The sequence below is a fragment of the Corvus kubaryi genome, unplaced genomic scaffold (genome assembly GCF_017639235.1).
Source record: "Corvus kubaryi isolate FWS band 111438036 unplaced genomic scaffold, C.kubaryi_AGA036_p1.0 split1-37296, whole genome shotgun sequence".
In the NCBI taxonomy this organism is placed as follows: Eukaryota; Metazoa; Chordata; class Aves; order Passeriformes; family Corvidae; genus Corvus; species Corvus kubaryi.
Window position 1 is genome coordinate 4,047,949 of NW_024582075.1, and position 23,596 is coordinate 4,071,544.

General features: G+C 40.7%; 1 protein-coding gene across 6 annotated transcripts in view; it reads left to right on the plus strand.

Annotated features, from left to right (window-relative positions):
* The window catches only part of SEMA6A (semaphorin 6A), a 118,999-nt gene extending 97,239 nt beyond the window's left edge, over positions 1-21,760 (plus strand). For all 6 annotated transcript variants that reach the window (XM_042013226.1, XM_042013229.1, XM_042013230.1 and 3 more), the window contains one exon: positions 17,662-21,760. In XM_042013226.1, coding sequence (XP_041869160.1) covers positions 17,662-18,851 — 1,190 coding nt within the window. In that variant the 3' untranslated portion in view covers positions 18,852-21,760. The remainder of the gene's footprint in view (positions 1-17,661) is intronic.
* The last annotated feature ends 1,836 nt before the right edge of the window (positions 21,761-23,596 follow it).

Here is a 23,596-nt window from a genome sequence, read left to right on the forward strand (position 1 = left end):
AAATGCCTCATGCTTCTCTAGTACAGGGTTCATTAGTGCAAATGTAGCCAACAGCTCGGTTTTCTCATTTATTCCCTAATTGCCTAGAACCTGCCTTTTAATCACAGTTTTGATAAATTGGTTGAAAATTCAGGTTATGATTTTGTGGCTCTGCTACAGCTCCTTCTTCACAGCATTCGGATGGAAGTGGCTGAGCTGGGCACTGAATGACAAAATTGTAGTGCTTAGCAGTCTTTAATGCTTGTATTCTTACTTGTCTCAGCACTCATTAGGGAAAGATTGTGAGGTGGTATCTCCTTTCCTTAACAAGGCTTTTGTTGATATCCATGTAACAAATGTAAAAAACTGATTAGAAGTGGGACGTGATGAACACAGTTTACAGAGTTAAGAGTTGCTAGTTTATTTGGATATCAGGAGTGCTGCTTTAGAGACAGTATCTGGTAGCACCTATTATTTTATAGAATGTATAATCTGTATTATTATTATTAATTACTGCAGCTCTTTCTCTGGTAAATCATTAGCAATAGTCAACTCCTCTATTTGGAGAGGGCTGTGCTCTTGGGGAGCCCAAGAGCTGTGCCTTTTAAAACCTGCCTCCAGAAGATACTTCATATTGTACACAAGTGGCAGTGTTACTAAATTTTACTGTGATTATCACTACTTGAAAGATTTGCCAAGTGCTGACAATGCTTGTCTCTGGAGAGTCTGCAAATGTTCAGGCAGATTCTGCTGCAGTGAGACAAAATTATAAGAAACTTCAGGTACAGTTATGATAAAGAATGTAAAGTGCTGATATAACAAGATACTTTACAAGTAGACATGAAATGAGTGGGGAAAAAAATCTGTGGCAAAACAAAGCTTCAGACTTTTTTTTTTGCATAAATTTCTTCTTTTTTTTTTTTGCATAAGTTAAACAATTAATATTCATCACAGGAGAGCTGAGTTTTGCACCAAGAAGTACATTTGCAGAGTATATTTTTACAAAAAAATATTTTTATATGCTAATATGTACCAGGATCTAAAAGATTCAAAGCAGTTTCTATGTCAGAGAAAACAGAGGAATGTTATTATCTTGTTGGCATTATGTAATAAATCAGATGAGGAATTAAAGTGGCACAAAATATGTCAAAACTTAGGTTTTGAGTCAGTATTTGCAGGTCTGAGTGGAAGGGCTTGGACTTTCAAGGTGTCAAGGTGAAGCAAATACTCTGTATTTCATCGGTGACATCATCCTGACACGGTCAGAAGGAACTGATTGATGCTGAAACAAGTGTAAGGCTTGTGGGAGAAGGATGGGATTGGGAAGAGATGTATTCACCCAAAGCATGTGCTTCTGGGGGAAACTATGCAAACACTGCTATTCATTCCCATATCTCAAACCATTGTATGCACAAACATAAAACAATTACAAGTACTTTGCAGATCACTAAGTTTCAAGCGCTGAGGAAACAATTAAGATTGAATCAGACCAGATCCTTCATTTACTATACTTTTAAGTCTTCTGCCCATAGTCTAGTAAAAGAATGTTGTGAGAAAGGGAGTAGAGAATTTGCTCTGATTTTGTCTATGATTCTGTAGCATGTGGCTGAGATTTGGAGTGAGAGGTGTGGTTACTCAGAGCTGTAGTGGTTCACAAAGTGATTTTATGTAGACAAGATGACATAGTCCATTTAAACTTGTATAGAGCCACATCTAGATTAAAACGTACCGACTTTTCCCATTAGGATGAAAACAGAGGTTGGTTGGATGAGTCTGTGCTAAACAAAAATCTATAGATTTTTTTCTGAAATGTTCTTAAGTAAATTAGCCTCAGCTTATTGTAAACATCCCTGTTTCCAGAGGGAGGCCTTATTTATATACTGGTTGCTTGGTTGAAATTTTTAAAAAAATATTTTTTTTAGAACAAACAACCAACCCTATATTTGCCTAAAATGCCTCTAATGAGCAACTTGTCCAGGAACTGAATGTCTCATAAACTAATCCCAGCATACCTACTGTGGAGCACTGTTTCAGCGCTGTATCAGATAAACACCAGAAAGCCATTGTTAGTAGTTATGTGGGACCAAATTTCCCAGCATAGTTTTTAGTGGCCAGATACCTAAGTCACTAGACCAGTCTAATAACTCACAAACATGCCAGAAGATTGATGATCTCACCACACTGGAATCACTGGTATCCTGTGACATGCACCAGGAGGGCTGTGCAGTCAGGATTAAGGGAACACACCAGGCTTGTCCAGAGAAATGACATTGATCCTTCTTCTGTTCTGTCTTGCATGTATGAGCTGTCTGCTCCCAGGGCTAAAGACAGCTAATCATCTCAGATAACATCCTTAAGTTCAAACAGTGACAGTAGAAAAGTAGATGCTAATTAATAAAATGGAAATCGTATATAAAATTCATGAAATAAGAATGCTGGAAGGATGTTTCTGACAACAGACTTTCTTCAGACTTGTTTTTCTGATGTTTTTCTAAGTTTCCCTGAGAACAAGAGTTAAGAGACAGAGCAGAGACAAGGCATTCAATAAAGATGTCAGGAGCTAAGTCCCTGAGCAGGGCCACATCCTTAAGCCAATTTTAGTCAAACATGGGGTTATAATAGAGTACGGGGCAGTGATTCAGTGTGCCTTCTTTGTCACTAAGTCTTCATTTCAAACTTTATATAAAGAAAGCTACAGCTCATTTCGTCACAGATTTTCTATAGCAGCCATCTGAAAGTGTAAGGAAAGGAACAAATTTAACTGCAAAAGACAGGGAAGGATGAGGAAATCAAAATAATGGTGGGGTATATTCCAGCACACACCAACTGCCTGTGCCACACTTAAAGAAATGCCTATACTTCAGCGCTGGTGCACTCACTTAACATTTTCAGAACTCAAAACGCTTCTACGTTTCACTAACAGTACAGATTTCAGATTTAACTAGCAGAACTGGAAATGTTGAGTGGCAAGATTAGAACCAAGAGCCATTTGCTGTTTAGTAGCCAAAAAAAAAATTACATCATTGATAACAGAAGAGGTTGTGTTGATGTGCAACCCCTGGTTATGAAAACAGAGCTTCTCTGCTCCCAAATTAGTAGATCCTACAAATAAAAGAATGGTGAATTTTAAAATAGATATCATCAAATGTCAAGTGTGGCTTCTGGAAACAGCAGGTATCCTTGACCTGTAATTGTCCACCTGCATAGATTTCAAGTCAGGCTATCCGTTTCCAGGCTGCAATGAGCAGTACGAGCTTGACTTACTAAAAGAGGGGAAAGCTGTCATTGCCCCAGGACCCTGATGTGCTTTTTCAATAAAAGAGGCCACGTCTAATTTGTCAAGGCAGCTGCTCAGGTTTCAGGGCACTAGAGCTATTGTGTGAGGGACCAGATCCCCAGCTGCATTCATCCACTGTCACCCGGAGAGGATAGCTCAGTGGAGGAACACAGACTGCCTCGTGCTCCTGTGTGACCTTTGTAGCACTGACATATTTATCAAGAGCTGGGAACTCGCTGTAGGGTGTGCTTGCTCCACAGAGCCACTACTCTATCTAGAAATAGCAAAGCATAGTTGGTGGACAGGATGTTGAGTAACACCCAATTTCATTTTTGTGATGTTTATATTGATTATAAGGAGATGTTGTGCCATATAAAGATGCTGAATTGAGAGCGCAGTCTAGCCCTTTAAACAAGACATTTTTGAAACTGCTTTGCGTTCAAAGGGATTTAATAGCAGAAAACCTAGTAGCTGAAAGACATTTAAAGCACCTTTTAATGTTGTTTATGCCAGTGTACAATTAAAATGTCAATATGCTGTTAAAGATACTTGAATAATTCATTTTTCTCATATAGGATGTGCCTAGTTTCAAAAAGTGTATTAATTAATAGCTCAGATGTAATGTAGTAATTTTACAGTGACCTAAACATTCACAGTCCTGGTTCAGAGCACTTTTAATATGGTCTGTAAACTGTCAACTGTTTAATTACTTGCCCTGTAAGAAGCACCACCTACGTTTTTCTCATACACATTAACTTCTAGTTAATGGTTATCAACATCTCTTTAATTATGTAGGAAGCATCCCAAATAACTTTTCCATTTTTATTAGTTTTCTTTGACTGTAAAAAAGGCACGCTTAATTCTTTGTGTCAACATGGGCTGGTGCTTACTGATCAACAGGATGTAGTTAATTAAAAAATGAAAAACCTGGGGAGGCATAATTTAGGTTTTGCAATCTCAGTTTTATTGAACATTAAGTACAGATAACAAATGCCATTTTGTCTGGAAAGCAGTTGTTCCTCTGAATTTCCTTCGTTTAGTCAGGTATTTAGGCAGGTGTTCCTTCAAACTCATTTAGTGAGGCACTATAGTCTCCAATATCCAGTTACCATTGCTATTACTTTTGCTAGACTTTAATCATGTACTAAGATTGTGCCAGTAGCTGAGAGAGAGGATAGGGAAAAGATATGTTGTTATTCTCATGTTGCCAAAAAAGTGTCTTAAGGGCACTCTATTGAGAAGTTTTGAAGCAGATAGTGCAAATTTACCATTGTATCAAGAATGTGCATCCTAACATCCCTGTGAGCAAAAAAAAGAGTTTTGTTGGCAAAGCTGTAAGGTTTTTTTTAAAATCTCAGTCCCTCATGCCCAGAAGAGACTTGTCACAGTTAGGCAACTAAATACACAAACAATTCCGTGTACACTGAGCATTGGTGTTCTTAAACCACCAGCTGATAGTCTAACAGCTCTCCCTGCTTCAGCAGAGCAAAGTAAGTCAGGGTCCCTGCTGAAGCATATTTTAACAGTTCCAATGGCATTAGAAGGGCTTAGGGCAGTTTATAGAGTAGTTTCTCAGGAAGCATTAAGAAGCATTTCTGGCACAGCTATACAGTACAGCAAACATTTGGAAATGGCTAACAGCACATTCATCACCAACTTTATGTTAGCCAGGATATTAAACTGTTGTTCTTCTACCAGCAACCAAAGATTGCTTATCTTCTGTGAAATAAAATCTTAGCTGAAGGTGCAGCTTGATAGCATTGTCACAATTGGGCATAACTTAGACAGTTCTTCATATGCCCATCAAGGATTTTTTAATTGGAAAATAACACCAGCTGGATGCTGTCAATAATATGCCATCTTGTTCATGTTCCATCCCATCTTACCCACAATTGTGGTAGAAAATAAAAGAGTAGCTGTTACATAAAAAAAGGAGGTTAGGGGGAAAGCAGGCACATTTTTTAAGCCCTACAAAGCTACTGCTATCCACTATCATGTTCTTGTAGAAAGAGACAGAGGGGTATTTTTGGAGAGCCTGAAAGATCTGCAGTTGCTGAACGCAAACAGTACCAGCACAGACAGACAATTTAGGCTTGTGAAGAAACATCTGACCAAAGCCTTCATTTGAAATAATTCCAAAAGTCTTTCGAGAAGCGCATATATTCTAGGTGTTTTCTTATTCTTTAAATAGGTGTATTTTTATTCTTAAATCAATACTGAGTTCCTGTTTGGAAGCAAGCAGGATGAGTGCGACAGCAGCCACAATGTTGGGTGGACACTGAGTACTGCTGGTTTTTAAGGATGCCCACTTTTTAAGGACGTGACCTTACCAAGTGGTGCAGAAAAGGCCATCAGTAGTGACATTGAGCCTATGGTCGCTAGAGAAATTTAATTCCTGCTACCAGCTTATAGCTCCCATCAAACAGTTCAGCAATTCTCCATGTGTAGTCACTGCTGAATGAGCCTCTCAAAGGAGGGCACGGTGCAGGAGTGCCCTCTGTCCATTCATCTGCCTGCTGTCCACACTGAACCCCCTGCATTCACCACAGCCTGCCCAGAGATTTGTGCAATCATGGCTCATAACAAGGAACATACAGAGCACTGCTCTTTTTTTACAGACAGCATTCAGCTTTATTTCCGCAAAACAGGGGTCTCTATTCAGTTAAAGAAATCTTACAGTTCTGCAGCACTTTATATGTTTTTTGGCTAAATATGACCAGCAACAGGCAACGTCCTGAGGTACTCATCCAGTAAGACCAATTAATTTCGTGTACGCAGGGTTTTTCTCGTATCTCAGTGTGAAGTTCACACTCATTGAACTAAATTACTAATATCAAATCAGCAGCTACTTTCATATACCCAGCATCAAGACCTGGAAAGACAATAGAGTTTATCTCTACTTGCTCATGGCAAGACCACTTGGTAACATCAGCTGTGCTTCCCTGAAAGTTTTGATCTCACCTACACTGTGTTTAGAAAAGAGGAGAATAACTATATGTCACCAAGTGAAAAGAGATCATGATAAAAATTGATAGGGTTCCAATGCTAGGAAGAGAAATGAGGTTTTAACCTCTTATGTGGAAGTCTGTGTATCTGTAGATCAGTAAACATGTCTTGAGAGCTAGTCTACAAATGTGAAAAAGCCAGTCATGTTCCTTGTTACAGGAGCTACCTTCATGTTGACTAACTAGCTGTGTAAGCTCCCTGGTTTTCCTGCAGCACTGGAGAATGCTGGGTTGACGTAAGAGCATGAGCAGAAACTGGACAAATTACTCTAGTAAAGTTAAATTTGACCCAGTACCAGAACTGATTGGAAGGCCGGGGAAGTTGTTATTTGCAGCAACACTGCTGTTTGTGAGATGTTTGGTAAAGCAGACAGGTATGTCTGCCTGGCCTGCTGCTGGACAATTGAGAGGGTGTCTGTATGGGATTTGAATGTAGGTTGGAGAGGACACTTGTTTACCCACACTACCATAGTTAGATTACTGCTGGACTCAGGACAGCTTTAATGGAGCTGGGGCAGGCATCTGCTTGCCGAAGTATGTCCTCTGAGATAAAGCTGCACTTTCACCTCATTCAGGGAAGCAGACTGGCCATAGTAATTACTGAGCATGTTAAAAAATGTACGCAGGAAACATCAATGAGATTATGGCATTAAAGTATTAATGTACACACAGCATCTGCAAGGTAGGGAGGTGGTAAAAATAATTAGGTTTACAAAAAAGCAGAGAACTATAAATAAGACAGAAAAATGCATGAAAGAAGGTACCACTGGAAATTAAGAAAATTAGGTAAATTAAGAAAATTAAGTGAGATCATAGCAGCATCCAGACGTGAAGTCCATCAGGGAAATGCTATCTTTTACGTCAGGATGTGGCTGGAGTAACTATGCTTGCTTTACTGGACATACTATGGATTTGAATTAATGTAACAGAGGAAAGAAGGGTTCTGATATTTATACTTGAAGAGTAGTAAGATATCGAAGAAGAACTAACAGTAAAATTAGTGTTGCTAACTGTTACAGCCAGTGTTTCAAACTCATCACAATTCCTCAGTCACTTAATGTATTCAAAGGCAGATGAGGCAATGGGACTGCAAGTACAAAGGGAAATGGTAAACCTAGTGACATGTATAATCTATTTTTTGCCTACAACACCTGCAAGTCTTCCTGGAAGAAGCAGTCTTCTCAGTATCCCTGGCAGGGGCATGGTTTACTTCTGAAGTCTAGGCCTTTTGACTACACCTGCTGTATTCATGAGTGGAGGAGAAATGAAGAGTTAATCCACAGTGTTTGCTTTCTGTCATGCAATATACAATGATGGCATTTTAATGACACAAGAGGTTTCGTCCTCCCTCTGTACAAAGGCAGAGCTAACAAGGGATCCAGCCACGTTCCTGACATGCTCCAGCAGCCCAGCTGTGGGCAGAAGGACTGTCCCTAAGAAACACAGTCTATGTGCATGAATAAACACTGTTGGCTTGGTCGCATAGTTGTTCAACGATTTAGTTATGATTTCCAGGGGCCTCAGGGAATAGGAAATATAGGGTACTGTCTTACTATTTGTCTTTAAATGTTTAATAGATTACTCTTTTGTTTGTTCAGCTGTGATGTGTTCATTTGCACCACTAGCTCAAAATTAGCATTTACATTTTTGTGTCTTTAAAGAAGATCAGAGCTGATGAGGAAACAATTTTTGCTTTTAGATTATATGCGGTATTTGAAATTTAACCCAAATTCTACCATAAGGCTGCTTTGAGCTTCAGCCTGCTAAGCAGAGCTGCCTATGTTGACATTCTGCAAGCTTTACTTTTTCCTGTTGTGCAGAAAGGCCATAGTTCAAAACAGGCTGTATAAAAGGAGAGGAAAAGCCACAGAATTTCTCAGCGACAGCTTCTTTTTCCTTGACACTGTTCATAAAAACTGCTTCCAGAAAGGCACTGGGCTGCTCAGAATACATAATGCCTGCATCAGGAAAAGGAAAAAAAAACGGAAAAAAAAGAAACACACACTTGTTCTGTGCCATCAGAGGAGCTCCATGCAGTGAAATGGGAACTGTGAAGATTAGAGATTCACTTTGCAGGCTACAACAACTTCTCTGGAGCCCTGAAATCATGCATATGCAGCCAAACATATGTAAATCTATTTTAACCCAGCTGTGAAAGATCCCCTGAAGTAAGCTAATAAAGAGCAGCTGTATGTGTTTAAGCTTATCCCAGGCATAGTAGAAAGGTCCCAGAATGTGCACTGAGGTTTCTTACGTCATTAGAGGAAATGCTGCAGACTTTAAAGGAAATTTGTGTTTTAAGATGCAAAGCAGCATAAAGTTTGTCTCTGCCAAGACAAGCTACAAAAGAATTAATTTTCCTTGACATTTGGATTTTATACATCTTGTTTTTAACTACTGTGAACGCTGTGATTTTTTTTTTTTAAACGACCTGATGTGTCTGCTTACTCTCCATCGTGCAAAGGCATCTAAAATTATCATCACTCAGTGGGAAAGGGTGAGAGGTGAAGGAAAGTACTGAAATCAGGAAAGTTCAAAATGATCAGCCACTGTGTACCACCTGCCAGTGGGAGAAAGGTTGTCAAATGCTTTCTACTGAAAGAGCTGGCCCTGAGCTTAGCCTCTGGGACAAACAAAATTGGGCTGGCTTCAGGACTGTAATGACCTTTGTTATATTACATATGCAGGAGGTTGTGTCAAACAAACCTTCTCCCATACCTGCAAACTTAATAAACTGGTTCATTTACAAGTCAGAAGTAACACACTTTAAAAAGGTTTAAGAGCTGGCTATTCCAGTCTTTTTCAGGTCTTGCCTCCCCTTCACTCCAGTGTGGGTGGAAGTTATCTGAGCATGAATTTTCTGGTTCAGATTTTGTAATCTCCATCTATAATAATCTCTTGTTTCAAAATTCACAAGTGTGAATTCAAAAGGCCATGATGTGAGTTTTGTATGGCCACTGTGGCATGCAGAAAAATTGGATTGCAGGGTCATAATCGAACTATAAACAGATAATTGAAATCCGTTCTGAAAATGTTGCTGCAAGAGTCACAAGTTATCTCATATGGACATGTTGATCTCCCTTCTTTTTGAAAACCATCTTTTTTTCTATAGAGAGTCATGTTGGCAGTCATTCGTGGAAAGTGGAGAGAAATGATACAACGATGAACCAGCTGAAAGGAGAAATTAAACCACTGTTAAAGATCAGCTGATAAACCTGTCTTGGAGGGATTGTTTCTGAAATAGGTCTGATAAGGGGCCAGAAAACCCTAACAGAGGCCACTATAGCTGATCAGATTGCTTAGATCTTTTCCAGGGCTTTGTTGCATGTTACTTCAGTTACATTATATATACTGATTTTGTTTTCATAGTTCTGAAGTATGATTTCTCTTCACACTTCCAATGATCCCCAGGTTTCTTGTAGCTGAAGGTTTTTTCTTTAACAAATTCATTCTCTCTCCAACTGCATGCACCCACTTTTTCTTTGCTGGATACCTCAGACTACTAGCTCAGGCAACTGACTTTCAGAGCCCTAGAGTGGCATAAGAGAGGAGATGGATTGCTGTTCTCAACACAGTCATGCAAAACTTAAGAGTTGCAGACCTTTACAAGTCAACAATATAGTTTTACTGAGAGGGAAGGCAGGGGAAAAGCATTTTCCAGCAGCTTTAACTATGAATGTTTGAGCTGGGTTTTTTCTAGCTGGTGACACCAAGAGTCCAGAAAAATGGGTACTGGGTAGTATTGCACTGAGTCAGCACAATGAGTCCTTGCAGCCAGGACAAAGATGAAGAAAAAGCCTTGCTACTGTTTATAACAAAGCAATTATTTTAAACACCAAATCATTGGGATAATAGTGTGGTTGGTTTATGTCAAATCTTGAAATTATTCCTTTGGGAAAACATGAGATAAGATCTCAGAAGTGCAGGGTAGACTTCGGTCATTCCTCTATTTTTTTGTCACTGAAATCTCAGAGTTCAGTCTAAATTTGTCTGGGGTTTTTTTTGTTTGGTTTTTTGTTTGTTTTTTGTTTTTGTTTTTGTTTTTTTTGATTTTTTAAAAACTATTATTGCTAGTTAAAAAAGGGGAAGAAAGCTTGTTAATACCTGCAGGGATTTACCAGTCCGAAATAGTCTTCTAGCAGCATGAGACAACCTGTAAACACATTTCTAACAACTAGAGACACAAGTTGAAAACCTATTCAGTGGTATTTTTAAAAGGTATTCTGAAGCCCATAAAAACCTCCATTCATAATGAGTTTTTTTACCAGTGTTTCTTGCAAGCCTAAGGAGAGGGAGATGTACATCTGACAGAGAAGCTTGTACTGAAGAATGAAATTAACTGCTGAGTTTTCCCTTAAATAACAATAGTAAAGAAATCATTGTGCCTTTCTGTAACAATGACTTGTTCTGTGGAAAGTCTCAAGTGATTTTGTAGCTGTTGGAGATGGAAGTGGGCTCATTCCCATTTAGAGAGGTGACATTTAACACAGCAATGGCACTCACTCCTCAACTGCTCTTAATATGTGGTCAGGAGATAAATATTACCTTATTTCCTGATAGTTATTCCCTCATTTCCCTCCCAAAACATCATTCTTCATTTCCCACTTCAATGTTTCAAGTTTCATGTGTATCACCATTTTGGGTTATTACTTTACCAACTGTTACAGGCAACTTTGGAAAGACAGACAGTGACAGCTCCCTGCAGATCTGATCACAAAGTGATCGTGGTGCACGTGGCATGTGGTCTTCTCATTGCTCAGGGTACACTGCTCCCAGCCATAAATCATTTCTTTGTCTCCACACTACAGCAAACTGCAGTGCTCAGACTGAAAGGTGTTACTTTTCAGGACAGGTAGCTGTTATTCACACACCGGAACTTGCAGTGGCAGACCAGATATGGCTGTCTGTCCTTTGAGTTATCCTCACCAACTTCAGCCTAGTTGTGGAAGAAGGTAGCATCCAAACTCTTGTATCACTAAAACAGCTTCCCATCAAGCTATTCAAACTTGGAAGTCATTTGCTGTTTGTTTTCATTCATCGACCAGTTGTGAGGGTTACAAGCTGGAATTTCAGTTTGTACTCACTGCAAAACATACGCCAGAACTGAAAGGATTGTGATTGTGGGGCTTTTCTTGATATTCTGCCATTCCTGTCACACACGGATCGCAGGTGAGACAAGGAAATGTGCCTTCATCATGAGATGTTTCTTTTTATGCTGCACGTGCTAAAAGGACACAGCTTTTGCTGGGCCTCTGGAGTGGAGGTGTCCTTTCTGCAGATTTCTGTTAATTGCTGTTCTCCTGAGACAGACACCTTACTTCAGATCTCTTTCCAGGGAAACCTTGGGTCAGCACTGTGCAACTGCAGCTTTTTAGCAGGTTGTAGCTCGCTTTCATTTACTTCTAAGAAGATAAGTCAAAGACTTTAGAGAAGTCAAAGGCTATCATACTTACTCCTTCCCCACAAAAAGTAAGCCATTTATCCTGCCAAGCAAGGAAATTTGTCTTTTTTAATGGAATTTACTATTGGAAAAATTGCTTTCCTTTTTTTTTCCTTCTTAATTACTTTGAAATTGATTGTTTTATTACTTGTACTAGTGTCATCTCCATTCTAAAGATTGTGCTGGCAGGTCTGTGTTTGGTTGGGTCCACCCTTTGGCTATTCACAAAGGCATGTAATATACTTGTCCTTTTCCAGGGCTCTTTATGCTTGTACTTCCTCCAGTGTTGTCCAAGATACCTTACTGTGTCTAGAAATTGCTTTGGCTAGTTAAGCAGTTTGGGACAAATTTCTTAAGACAATTCAAAAATGTGTATTATTTAAATAGGTTTACTTCTTTTCTCTATCATGGTCAACACTTACTCCCTAACTTTGTCACATTTCTGATCGCAGATCAGAGTGGGAATTTTTGTTGAAAATTGCAGCAGGAAAAGGAGTAAATAATTCATTCTCCATGTCTTCCCTTATCTATCCTCCTTTAATGAAGTTTTTTATGTTGATATTCATTATTCTTATTATGCACAAGTTATGCACATGCCATGTATTCCTTAGAATTATGAACTCTATTCCTTTGTGATTATTTCATCGTAATTACATTTCTGCCCTTGGAACTTCTTTCCTATTAGAATTAGAAGGAGCAGAGCATCTCCAGAATAGCTTCATCAGCATCTTCATACAGTACTCTTTTCAGCACTCTGCACATCTTGCTTTTTAACTTGTTTTTTTTAGCATATGTACTGTCCAAAAGCCTGAATACTTTTGTTAATTGGTGAAAAGAAGGAGGCTCACCTTCTTGCTTATGATAATCTAGCATACAAGTGACCTATATCTTTGTATAACCTCTGGTCTTTTCTGTATTATTTTTACCCAGAGACACTCCACAAGTCTGCTTTTCACATCTTCCAGAACTTTAACAAAAGAATAAGTATTATTGACATAAAATGTAATGTCTCCTTGGTCATTCCCCAACTACCTTTAGTTAGATCAATGCTCTACCTGTGATTTGTACACGCACTAGCTCATTTCAGAATTGAATCACTTTGGAGGTCTGAAAACATTCTTCTAAATGTCTTCTTTACCAACCAGCCAGCCCAAACTGTGTACCTTACCTAGAAGCTCTGCTGGAAGAAGGAATTAATTATGCATAGCAGAATAACACAATACCATATCAGGTCTTCTCTTTCATTAGATGAGTAAGAAGAGGTGATTTTGCTTGCGTGTTCCAGACTGCTACAGCACAGGGTATACTGACTGAGAAAATGAATGGCAATGTTAGGAGATGCAGACAAAAGGATGTGGGATGAAATTACAGAAAGTTAATGGAGGTGGAAGGATCAGGTTGTCTATGGGAATCGGAATAGCCATGGAAAAGGGAGAATACCAGGTGACTAGACTGGCTCTTTTAGTAGCCAGAAGTAATACTTCATCACAGGGAGGAAGACCCTGAAGTTGTAAGCTCAGCTGTGATTTGTAAGGGAGAGAGCTTGACTTAAATGGAAGACTTCAGAGAGGTCAGTGTCAGCATATTTGTGGCATTAGTGACATGACATGTAAGATACGATCTTTGGAGGTGCACATATTTGATGTCATCTATGTCTTTGTAACATTTTTGGGTTTGATTTATTTTTACCATCACACGTCTCTGGAGTACAATGTTTATATAGGTATTTCTGTCAAAACTATCCCTTTCAAAAGAATAGTTTGTTGTTACCCAAAGTGATAGGTCTCCATACACTAGAGAAAATAGTCAGGAGTATGGATTCAGACCACATAAAATGAAATAAGCAAAGTCTTTTCAGTTTTGTAAATGATATGTTGCAAACAGGAAAGTTTAGACATAACACTTTAAAAGTATTTAATTTAGAATAATAACTGTATTATTAAATAAGTACAATATGATGATACTTATATCAGACATATTTTACAGTCTGGTTCTATGAAGCCAGGCCAGTCAGTTTTCCAGTACATAATGTCTTAAAACTATGTCAGATAATAAATAGCTGTAAGATTTTTTAATAGCAAGTATTTCCTCAAAGCTGGGAGTCCAAATACTTTACTTGTCTTTCAAAAACGTAGACCCTAGATTTTTCTGATTATTTTCTCCATTCATTTTAATTCCTTGAATAATGAGTGCAAATGAAGGATGCTGGACTTGCCATGTGGACTGTGCGGTTCTTTAAGAATTGCAGGATAAGTAAAAGCACACACAATGAAGTCTGTAAGGTGTCATGAACAGTTCCCCTCAAACTTGACATGACTGGGATCACACACTTCCTTACTCATCCCAGACTGTGCAGGCGGTTACTGCTGATGTTAAGGTTTGAATATGTTGATAGACAACAACCACCATTATCAGCCTATATCATATTAAATTCCAGACCACCCCCACCCACCCTGTGGTCATGACAGTAGGATGCTGAGCATTTCTCCTACTTTTTTATTGCTTGGTTTTACCTATTCCACAGACATTGATGCAGGGTCAAATCTTGCCTATTTTATTTTATTTACATTTAAGTTAGTGGGATTGCTTGCATAACTAATGACACATGGAAGCGATCCCTGATAAAAAATAAACTATATATTAACCTGACACTGTGTCCAGAGAAGATCTGCCTGCCTAGAGCAAAGCCACTAATGTTAAATATCTTTTAGTGTAGAAAACGTAATAAACATCAGGAAGGTTTGAGTTCAAGGGGAAATAGCTGGAATCAGGCTGTTTTAAGACAGTCATAAATTTCTGTGTATAAAACACCTGCAGTGTGCACTTCATTTCAACTACCCCTTTCATGAGCACAAAGGGTCACTCAGTCTGGACTGTGTAGCAATTTTGTAATGTGAGTGCTAATGTTTTGATACTTATTGATAACCTAAAACTGAAGATTTCACATTGCTTTTGTATGCAGTGATGCAGTTTTGTGCTGAAGGCTATCACTGACAGAGTAGGACTTAGCCTAAAGCAAAAGACTGAGAGTGCAGAACTTGAAGTTTCCCTCAGCCAGTAGGAAATGTCAGGCATGGACATGAGTTTTGAGGTATTCCCTTTCATCCTATCACCAGATACCTGAGAGAGGGAGCAGCACTTTCCCCTCCACTCCTCATCATGAGGAAGTTTTAGATAGCAATGAGGTCTCCTCTAAGCTGAAAAAAATATGTATTTTCAGCCATTCCTCATCACTGATGCCCTGTAGTCTTTTCCCCAGTTCTGTTGTACTCCTCTGGGCACATTCCAATATTTGTATATGGTTGGCCCTTTCTTCCACCAGGGCACATAGTTGAGTCATATTGAGCTTACCATAAACCAAAAATGCCATTTCCCTTCCCACAGGGCTGCACTCCAGCATCTTGCTGCCAGCCTATATATAAAAGAATGTTAGAATCATAGTATGATAGAACAATTTAGGTTGGAAAAGACCTCTGAGATCAAGTTCAACCTTTAACCTAGCACCACCATGATCTCTTCTAAACCATGTTCCCAAGTGGCACATTAACATGCTTTTTGAACACTTTCTGGGATGATCATTCCACCACTTCCATAGGAGCTTGTTTGAATGACTGACCACCCTTTCAGTGAAGAAAGTAAGATATGATAGTAAGATATGACTTTCCTTTCACGGACCCATGCTGGCTTTGACTGTAGGTACTTACACCCTTAGGTAGGCACTGAGCAGGGATTTTGAGTTTTTTCCATGCGAGACACATTGGACAAGTGCTCAAAGGGACATGCCTGAGAAGTCTCTGCATAGAAATCTATTAAATCAGATTTTTAAGGCAAAGCCTTTCTTAACTTCGTGACCATTCTTCCCATCCATTTAAGACTCTGTATCTGATTCTCCAGTTAATCACTGCAAACAGTTTTACAAGTTTAAGTAAATTTGGCCTCAAAATGCTGCAGAGTCTAGCATGTGAATATCAGCAGGTGAAGGACCACAGGAGACCAACACGTTTGCAGTGAAATATAGTTCCTGCTGACTGTGCTGTAACCACTAGACTGTGCTTCTACATATAGCAATTTTGTACGTGGATTTAAATTACAGAGCTAGGTTTTACTGCTGCTTGTTAAGTGCTGATGACAAAGAGTAGTAGAATCTGCCTTTGAAGAGCTGCTGGGCTTTAAAAAAGGGTTCTCTTAGAAACACTTAATTTGAAGATTGTTTCTAATTTTGTTGTTTTCTGAGTTTTACTTTCCTGCCTTTTCATTTTACTATTAGGATATTTATATGAATGCCGGATTCTTATTTTCTTAAGTGATCATCTGCTCTTGCTATTTATTCTCCTTGCGAAATCATAATCCTTTGTGTTGTCGTAGCACAATAATTTCTGTGGCACCCAGCTGTGATGTCACATGCAGGTGCTTATGATTTCAGGAGCTGTTTTGCTTTTATATATGAAGTTCATCTCTTGTAAACAAATATCCCTTTTCCACCTAAATGCTGCAGTTAACTTGGAACAGAAAAATGTGAACAATACTATATCTATCCAGAATACTTAACAAAGGCTTCTGTGAGATAGTGGCAACTTTTAAGTATTCTTTTAAGATAGTTTGGTGAGAGGTATTTTGGTTCTAATTCTGCATTGTAAATACCTTCTGTACAAAACACATGAAAAGACCTTATTTTAGAAGTTGATTTACAATGTGAAAGTTTTGTGTCTTCATAAAGTCTTGTGAGAGCCTTGGAGTTGTATTTTCTGCCTTGCTGTCTCTTCTGTAATAAGGACAAGTATTACATTTCCTTTGAGCTTTTAATCCCCTGTGGAGCTTTTAATCCCCTGGCACTCGGGCCCTCTCTGGAAGAAGAGATGGGAGAGATGTTCCTTTAGTTCCTTGTCAAACTGTGGCTGCTCCTTGTAAGCAGTAAGAACAAAACCAGAAATGAAAAAAAACATACTACAGGCTTTTTGCTTGTGTTTCATTAGTGCTGCTGGCCTGGTGCCTATAACAGAAAAAAACTGACTTTCTTCAGAAATTCAGAGTATTCATTAATGCTGCATTAGGGACTTCAGATGGAGGAGGTGCACTCTGCCAAAGACACTTCCTCAGACAGTGGTGCTTGGATGGCCAAGTGGGATTTGACAGTGACCTCTGACCACAGCACAGAACTATAGGATAAGGCACTCAGTCAGGTGTTTTAGAAAAGAAAGCATAGGCTTCAGCACAGAGGTCAACCTATTCATGTGTTCAGAAAAGAGAGAGCTTTTAAAATTAAAATAGCAAGGACAGTCATCTAGCAGGCTCAATAAATTTCAACACTCTGCTCTATCTTTCGTAGTTACTCAAGCATCCTCCTGAAGCTCAGGCATGTGACACTGACTTATAAAACACATGACAGAGAAAACAGAATGAAGAGAGAGAAAGAAGCCTTAAACAATGTGGAATACATTTCTCTGGTATTCGCTGAGGTTCTATCTCCTCTCCTCCCTTTAAAGGCTTTTCAATGAGAATTACTTACCATAAATAAGATGATTACTTACAAAAATAAGATGGTATTAGCCTAGGTGAGATCAGAAAGAGGAAGGTCAGCAATGAGCAATATGTCAGAGGAGGAGAGCTAATAGCTCTGATCTGCTGAAGTCAGTGTGAATTGCCCAGGGCCAGGATTTCAAACCAATTGTATTTGTCCTGCAAGTGAATTCCCTTTCCCTTCCTGAACTTTGTAGTCTTCAGCTCCAGATCTGAAAGCTGTACTGAAAGCTGAAGGCTGCACATGGAAGATGTAGCTGGCAGGTACAGTATGTCTCCAAATTTTATCAGCAAGCTGAGAAACAAAATCACCCTGCAAAACACAAACCAACCTCCCAGGGGCATGCCTTTGAATAAAGTAGTTAATGATAAGTAGCCTCCCCCACCTCCCCGCTCCTCATTCGTCCTTAGTTTGTTTAACCACTGTATGCTGTCTATTGCAGGAGTGATTCGCGAGAGTTACCTGAAAGGTCATGATCAGCTGGTGCCAGTCACCCTGTTGGCCATTGCTGTTATTCTTGCTTTTGTCATGGGGGCCGTCTTTTCGGGAATCATAGTGTACTGCATCTGCGACCACCGCCGCAGAGACATGGCTGCTGTGCAGAGGAAGGAGAAGGAGCTGACCCACTCCCGCCGTGGCTCCATGAGCAGTGTTTCCAAGCTCAGTGGCCTCTTTGGGGATGCTCAGTCCAAGGAGCCAAAGCCTGAAGCTATCCTCACACCTCTGATGCACAATGGCAAGCTGACTACCCCAGGCAGCACTGCCAAGATGCTAATCAAAGCTGACCAGCACCATCTGGACCTGGCTGCCCTGCCAACCCCTGAGTCCACCCCAACCCTGCAACAGAAGAGAAAGCCCAGCCGAGGCAGTAGGGAATGGGAGAGAAACCAGAACCTCATCAATGCCTGCACAAAAGATATCCCCTCAATGGCATCACCAGTGATCCCAACTGACCTGCCGCTCAGGGCTTCTCCCAGCCACATCCCCAGTGTTGTGGTCCTGCCCATAGCCCAGCAAGGTTACCAGCATGAGTATGTTGACCAGCCAAAAATGAGCGATGGGGCTCAGATGTCTGTGGAGGACCAGAATGCCACCCTTGAGTACAAAACTATCAAGGACCACCTCAGCAGCAAAAGCCCCAGCCACGGAGTTAACCTGGTGGAAAATCTTGACAGCATGCCACCGAAAGTCCCCCAGCGGGAGGCATCCCTGGGGCCCCCGGGTGCCTCGCTGTCACAGAGCGGCCTGAGCAAGCGGCTGGAGATGCACTCTTCTGCTTACAACGTGGACTACAAGAGAAGCTACCCCACAAACTCCCTCACGAGAAGTCATCAGGCATCAACCCTCAAAAGAAACAACACTAACTCCTCCAACTCATCCCACCTCTCCCGCAATCAGAGCTTCAGCCGGGGTGACAACCCACCGCCGGCCCCGCAGCGAGTGGACTCCATACAGGTCCATGCTGCTCAGGCACAGGCTGTGACTGTATCCCGGCAGCCAAGTCTCACTGCCTACAACTCACTGACGAGGTCAGGCTTGAAACGCACGCCCTCGCTAAAGCCAGACGTACCTCCCAAACCTTCCTTTGCTCCGCTTTCCACATCCATGAAGCCCAACGATGCATGTACATAATCAGAGGGGGGAGGGGGAGCGGGAGGAGGATGGCAATTACACAGAAGTTGCCCTTGGAAGCCAGTGTTCTGCAACTGTTATCACTCGCTCCTCTGAGAAGATAGTTGTTGCAAGCTGAAGATGTGTTGGATTTCTGCTCTCTGGGAAAAGTGGAATATTTTTTTAAACCCGAGCCATATGACCCATGGTTGAAGGTTTGTAATTGCAGGATTCACCCCTACAACCTGCCAGTTCTTTGCTCAAAAGACTAATCCTCCATCACAAACATTGAGCCAAAAGCACACAGGTGAAAATGACTGTGACATTTCACCCCCTGCCCCCAACTGCACAGTGCATTCCTGAACTGGGAAAGAGTGCTCTGAAAAGCAAAACAAATGTAAAAAACACACAAACGTAAAAAAAGAAAAAAAAATTTTAAAAAAAGAAGGAAGAAAAAAAAGAAAAAAAACCAATTGATAAAGCTAACTCTGACTTAACAATGGCAGAAGTTTACTACTAGCAGGTACTGTGAAATGATGCCCTTCAGTGTTACAGCCATTTGGTCACAGCAGTTAAATGCCAGGTTGGGCAAACTACAACATAGGTTTCTGCTACCCTTCTCTTTTAATGAATAACATGTGACTGTTAACATGAGTAACTCCTCTTATTTATTGTTCAACTTTTGTTTTTCCTAAGGAACTGACCTGCATTATCATCCCATGAGCAGCTTTTCAGAGAAGTACCTTGAAAGTTATACCTATTTAACGTGAAACCCATTAACTGGAGTAATTAGAACTCTTTTATTTTTCCAAGAAATTCACTGAGTTAGATTAGTTGGAGCTGGATTTCTGAACTTTGTGCCTGGACTGCCTGGTTAGCTGAAAAAAAAAGGGGATATCTATTTAAGTCTCTCAGCTAATTAGCTGGCTGGGCCTCTGACCTAAGACAGCAACAAATACCGCGAGTTCATAACTTCTAAAGCAACTGCAAGCGAAACTTAAAAGCTGCACATCTGTGCACCATTGCTATCAACATGGCTTTGTCAGTAGCTAATACTTTCTGTGAAGGCACCAGCTTGTGATGTGCCATCTCATTTCACCTTGCATGTGAGACGGCAAACAAAATCCTCAAACAGTGTGAACTAGCTAATATGCCGGCTGTTACCATGCATAAATTATGGTCTTATCACACGGGTTTTTCGTGGGAATATATCTGTGAATAGCCTGTTTTCTTCCACATGTAAATTTGTGCCTTACACCCTCAGTTGTGTATATTTGTGAGCTGTAGTATGTAAAACCTTTTTCTTTTTCCCCTTTGAGTAATGCAAATATTTATTGATCCTTCCTCCTCCAAGCCCCTTCAAAAACTGGAGTAAAGACATTGAAAGAAGAATGTGGTGGTTATTGTCGTAACCCCACATCCCTAAAGAAATTAGGCTAGCACCATACCCTCCAATTTGACTTTCTAGCTGTGCCAAGTCCTCTCTCTAAACCATCCACAGGCAGTGATGCTCCCAAGGCACCATGCTGGGGGTTCTGCCTTCCCCCACCTCCCGCTCCCCCTTTACGGCATGTCAGCGTGGAGATCATTCTCACTGGCAGCAGGAAAATGACTAACACCCTTGTCCATGGAGCTGGTATGTCCCCTGGCAGGGGACAGCACTGGTGAGAGGGGCCAAGCCCTGCAGAAAGCCCAGCCGCACATCCTGCAGCATGCAGGGCACATGGAGCTAGGACAGGCAGGCAGGCTCCTGCTGTAGCTACCTGCTGCTCCAGAAGGATGCTGCATATACTTCTTTGGGGAAAAACGTGGGGTTTTTTTCTTTTGTTTCTTTGGTGTGACTGTGCATGTAGCTAGCGTGGGAGTGTGCGCACGCACAGGTTTGTGCGTGTGTGTGTGCGCAGGCGTGTAAGTTCCTTTCCAGTCTTTCAGTTTATGCAAAAACGTAGCTGTGTTTTTAATCTGTTACAATAACTGTGTCAACATACTGTAGAAAAATGATGGGGATCGCTTCTAAGCTTTTTATATATATATATATATATATCTACTGAACAGTATGTTTGAGTAAGGTGGTTGTTTCTGTTTCAATTTGTTTTTTAAAATTTTATACTTCCATTTGTTTTTCAGGGTTTTGGTTCTGTTTCTGAATGATTGAAAAGACAGACTTTAAGTCCACTAGCTTATAGATGGTATATATAAAGTCTGGATGGTCTACACCAAAGTGTGTAACAAGGGTGCTTGCATGTTCTTTCATTTCATCATGGCTTCTTTTATGAAACAGTTTTGTTCACCCGTAGTGAACTATGCAGACTGGAGTAGATAGATCTGTATCCAAAGCAATGTTGTTGTTTTAATAAAAACAAACTGAAAACCCTTTGAAAACAGTAGGTAGCAAGATTTTTTTTTTAAAAAGAACCAACTAACAATGTTTTTACCAAGCTCCAAGCCCCTGAAGCAGGGTTCCCTTGATATTATCCCTCAAAGCGTTCTCCCAAAATATAGAGATGGATAATCATGGCAACAGCTTGTGCAGCGACCTGCCTTCACAACATACAGCACAGTTACTGGGTTGACCTCGAAATGTTCATTTTGTATTCGGTGGGTCTTCTGTTTTCATCCTTTCCCAACCCCAGTTCCCTTCCACCCTCTGTTTTGAGGGGTTCATGAACCTATGTGTGCCTTTGCTTTCCACCCTTGCTATACACTGGTAGATGCAACAAATTCAGACTCTCATTTGTTGTAAAGTTGTAAAGTATTGTGATGTCACCAGTTTCCCTTCATTTCCACATCCCCCTAACATATGATTCACAACTTAATGCCGGTTGTAAAAGAAAAAAAAAAAAGGCAGGAAAGAAAAAGAAAAAGGAGGAGAGATGGGAAATAAAAGCTCTTGATTACATATGGTAATAAAACCAGACTGTTCTACCTTGTTTCCTGGTTCTGTTGTTTCTATGATGATTTATCCTTTTCCTTTAAAAAATACAAATAAATGCAATGTTCATCATTTAGATCAGGTTACAGTGAGGAAGAAATTTGTTACTTTCTGCCTGTTACAGAAGATGGACTTTAGATGCTGGTAATAATTAAAAATTAAATCACACACTTGCTCTCCCTCTATTCATATTTTGCATTTTCTTTTTATAAGCTTGTTCGTCATCAAATATTTATGACAGACTTAATAGTTTAAAAGAGCAAGGCTGGGATTTAAGAACACGTGGTCCACCAAAGTAGACCATCATACAGATGTTACTTCATCTCCAGACTTTACATATTAATAACAGAGTACCCTGTATTTTCCTTCAGCAGGCATAAATCTGTTGTGCTTCACAGGCCTGATTTAGAGGATGTTTTCTGAGACTTATTCTGCAAGAAAATAGTAATAAACACATAATAACAAAAGAGTGTAAAATCTACCTAGTCCTGAGATTCATTAAAAGATATGTGATTCTACACCTTGATTTTGTGTAATGGGAAATGCACAGCCACTTACTTATGGTACAAATAAACATTGGTTATGTCCATTACTAGGTTTAGTGGACTTGTTTTGTGAGAGGAGTAGGCATTGTAACCGTGTGACCCCATAGAAACAAGGGATCTAATCCAGTAATTTACCCTTGCTCAGATCATATATGGGCTTTTCTGCCCTGCCAGTACACCCTGTTCAGGACCTATTGCCTTCCTGATATGTGCCATGTATGTGGCATGCAAATGCAGAGCATTGCAGACATCATTTTTCAGGGCCTTGCCCACATACTTGCCTGTTTTTTTCCCCATGCAGGATCTCTTCAAGCTGGGCACACTGGCCTCCAGATGTGTGGTGTGCACGCAGGGAGGATGTCTACCAGGACTGGGGCGTGCCGCGAGTAATGCTGAGGGACTCTCTAGCCTGGGGATGGAGGACATTGCATATGTCACACAGTGCTCCTCTCTGCTGCGTTTGACCTGCACGCTCCCAGAGCTGCAGCAAATGGGAAAGCAAAAGCTCTCCAGGTGCTTAGGGACCTGTATAATTTTCAGTCCTGCAGCCAATCCTTTGTGAAATTCCTTTGTCTATAGTTGTCTAAAATGCTTCGTATCAGCAGCACCTGCAGAAGCTATTCAAAGATTAATATACCTCTATTTTAAAATTAATATAAATGTTCCCCTATAAACAATGATAAGCCTGGAGAAAAGGGCCCAAGAATGCCCAGCAGTGGTGCTGGATGTCTCGTTTTGCACAGCTCCTCCATCTCTTGCCAGTGAAAGGAAAGTCCATGTAAAACACAGGCATGAAGGAGGGACAGCAAGAAGGTGCCCTGATGCACCAGCTATTCGGGGTCTGTAACTGCTCTGCTCATGTCCAAAACCTTCTGCCAAAGGGAGATTTGAACTTAGCCCCTTAAAGCACTATTCCCTTGCAACACTTCCCCAAAGGTGTACTCCCAGATGGAATGCACAGATCCTCTGACAGAGACCTGTCTTGCCATCTGCTGGGCAGGAGGGATCAGGAGAGGAACTGAAGGAAACATGTTGCCCTGGTGCAGTCTTGGCCAGCCAAGCAGAGCGCAGGCACCCAGAGCAGTACCCTGCCAAGGAATGGTCCCTCCACTGAGAACCCACAGCTCCCCACCCAGAAGAAGCAGTGCCACTGTGGTGGCTTTTGGCAGGGGAGGAGGCCACTGAGCTACTCACTCTCTGTTTGAATCATGAGATCGGTCCCCTACAGGGGCTTCTGGTGCCACAGTGCAGAAGCTCCCTGGGGCTGAACAGGACAAACAGGAAAGCCA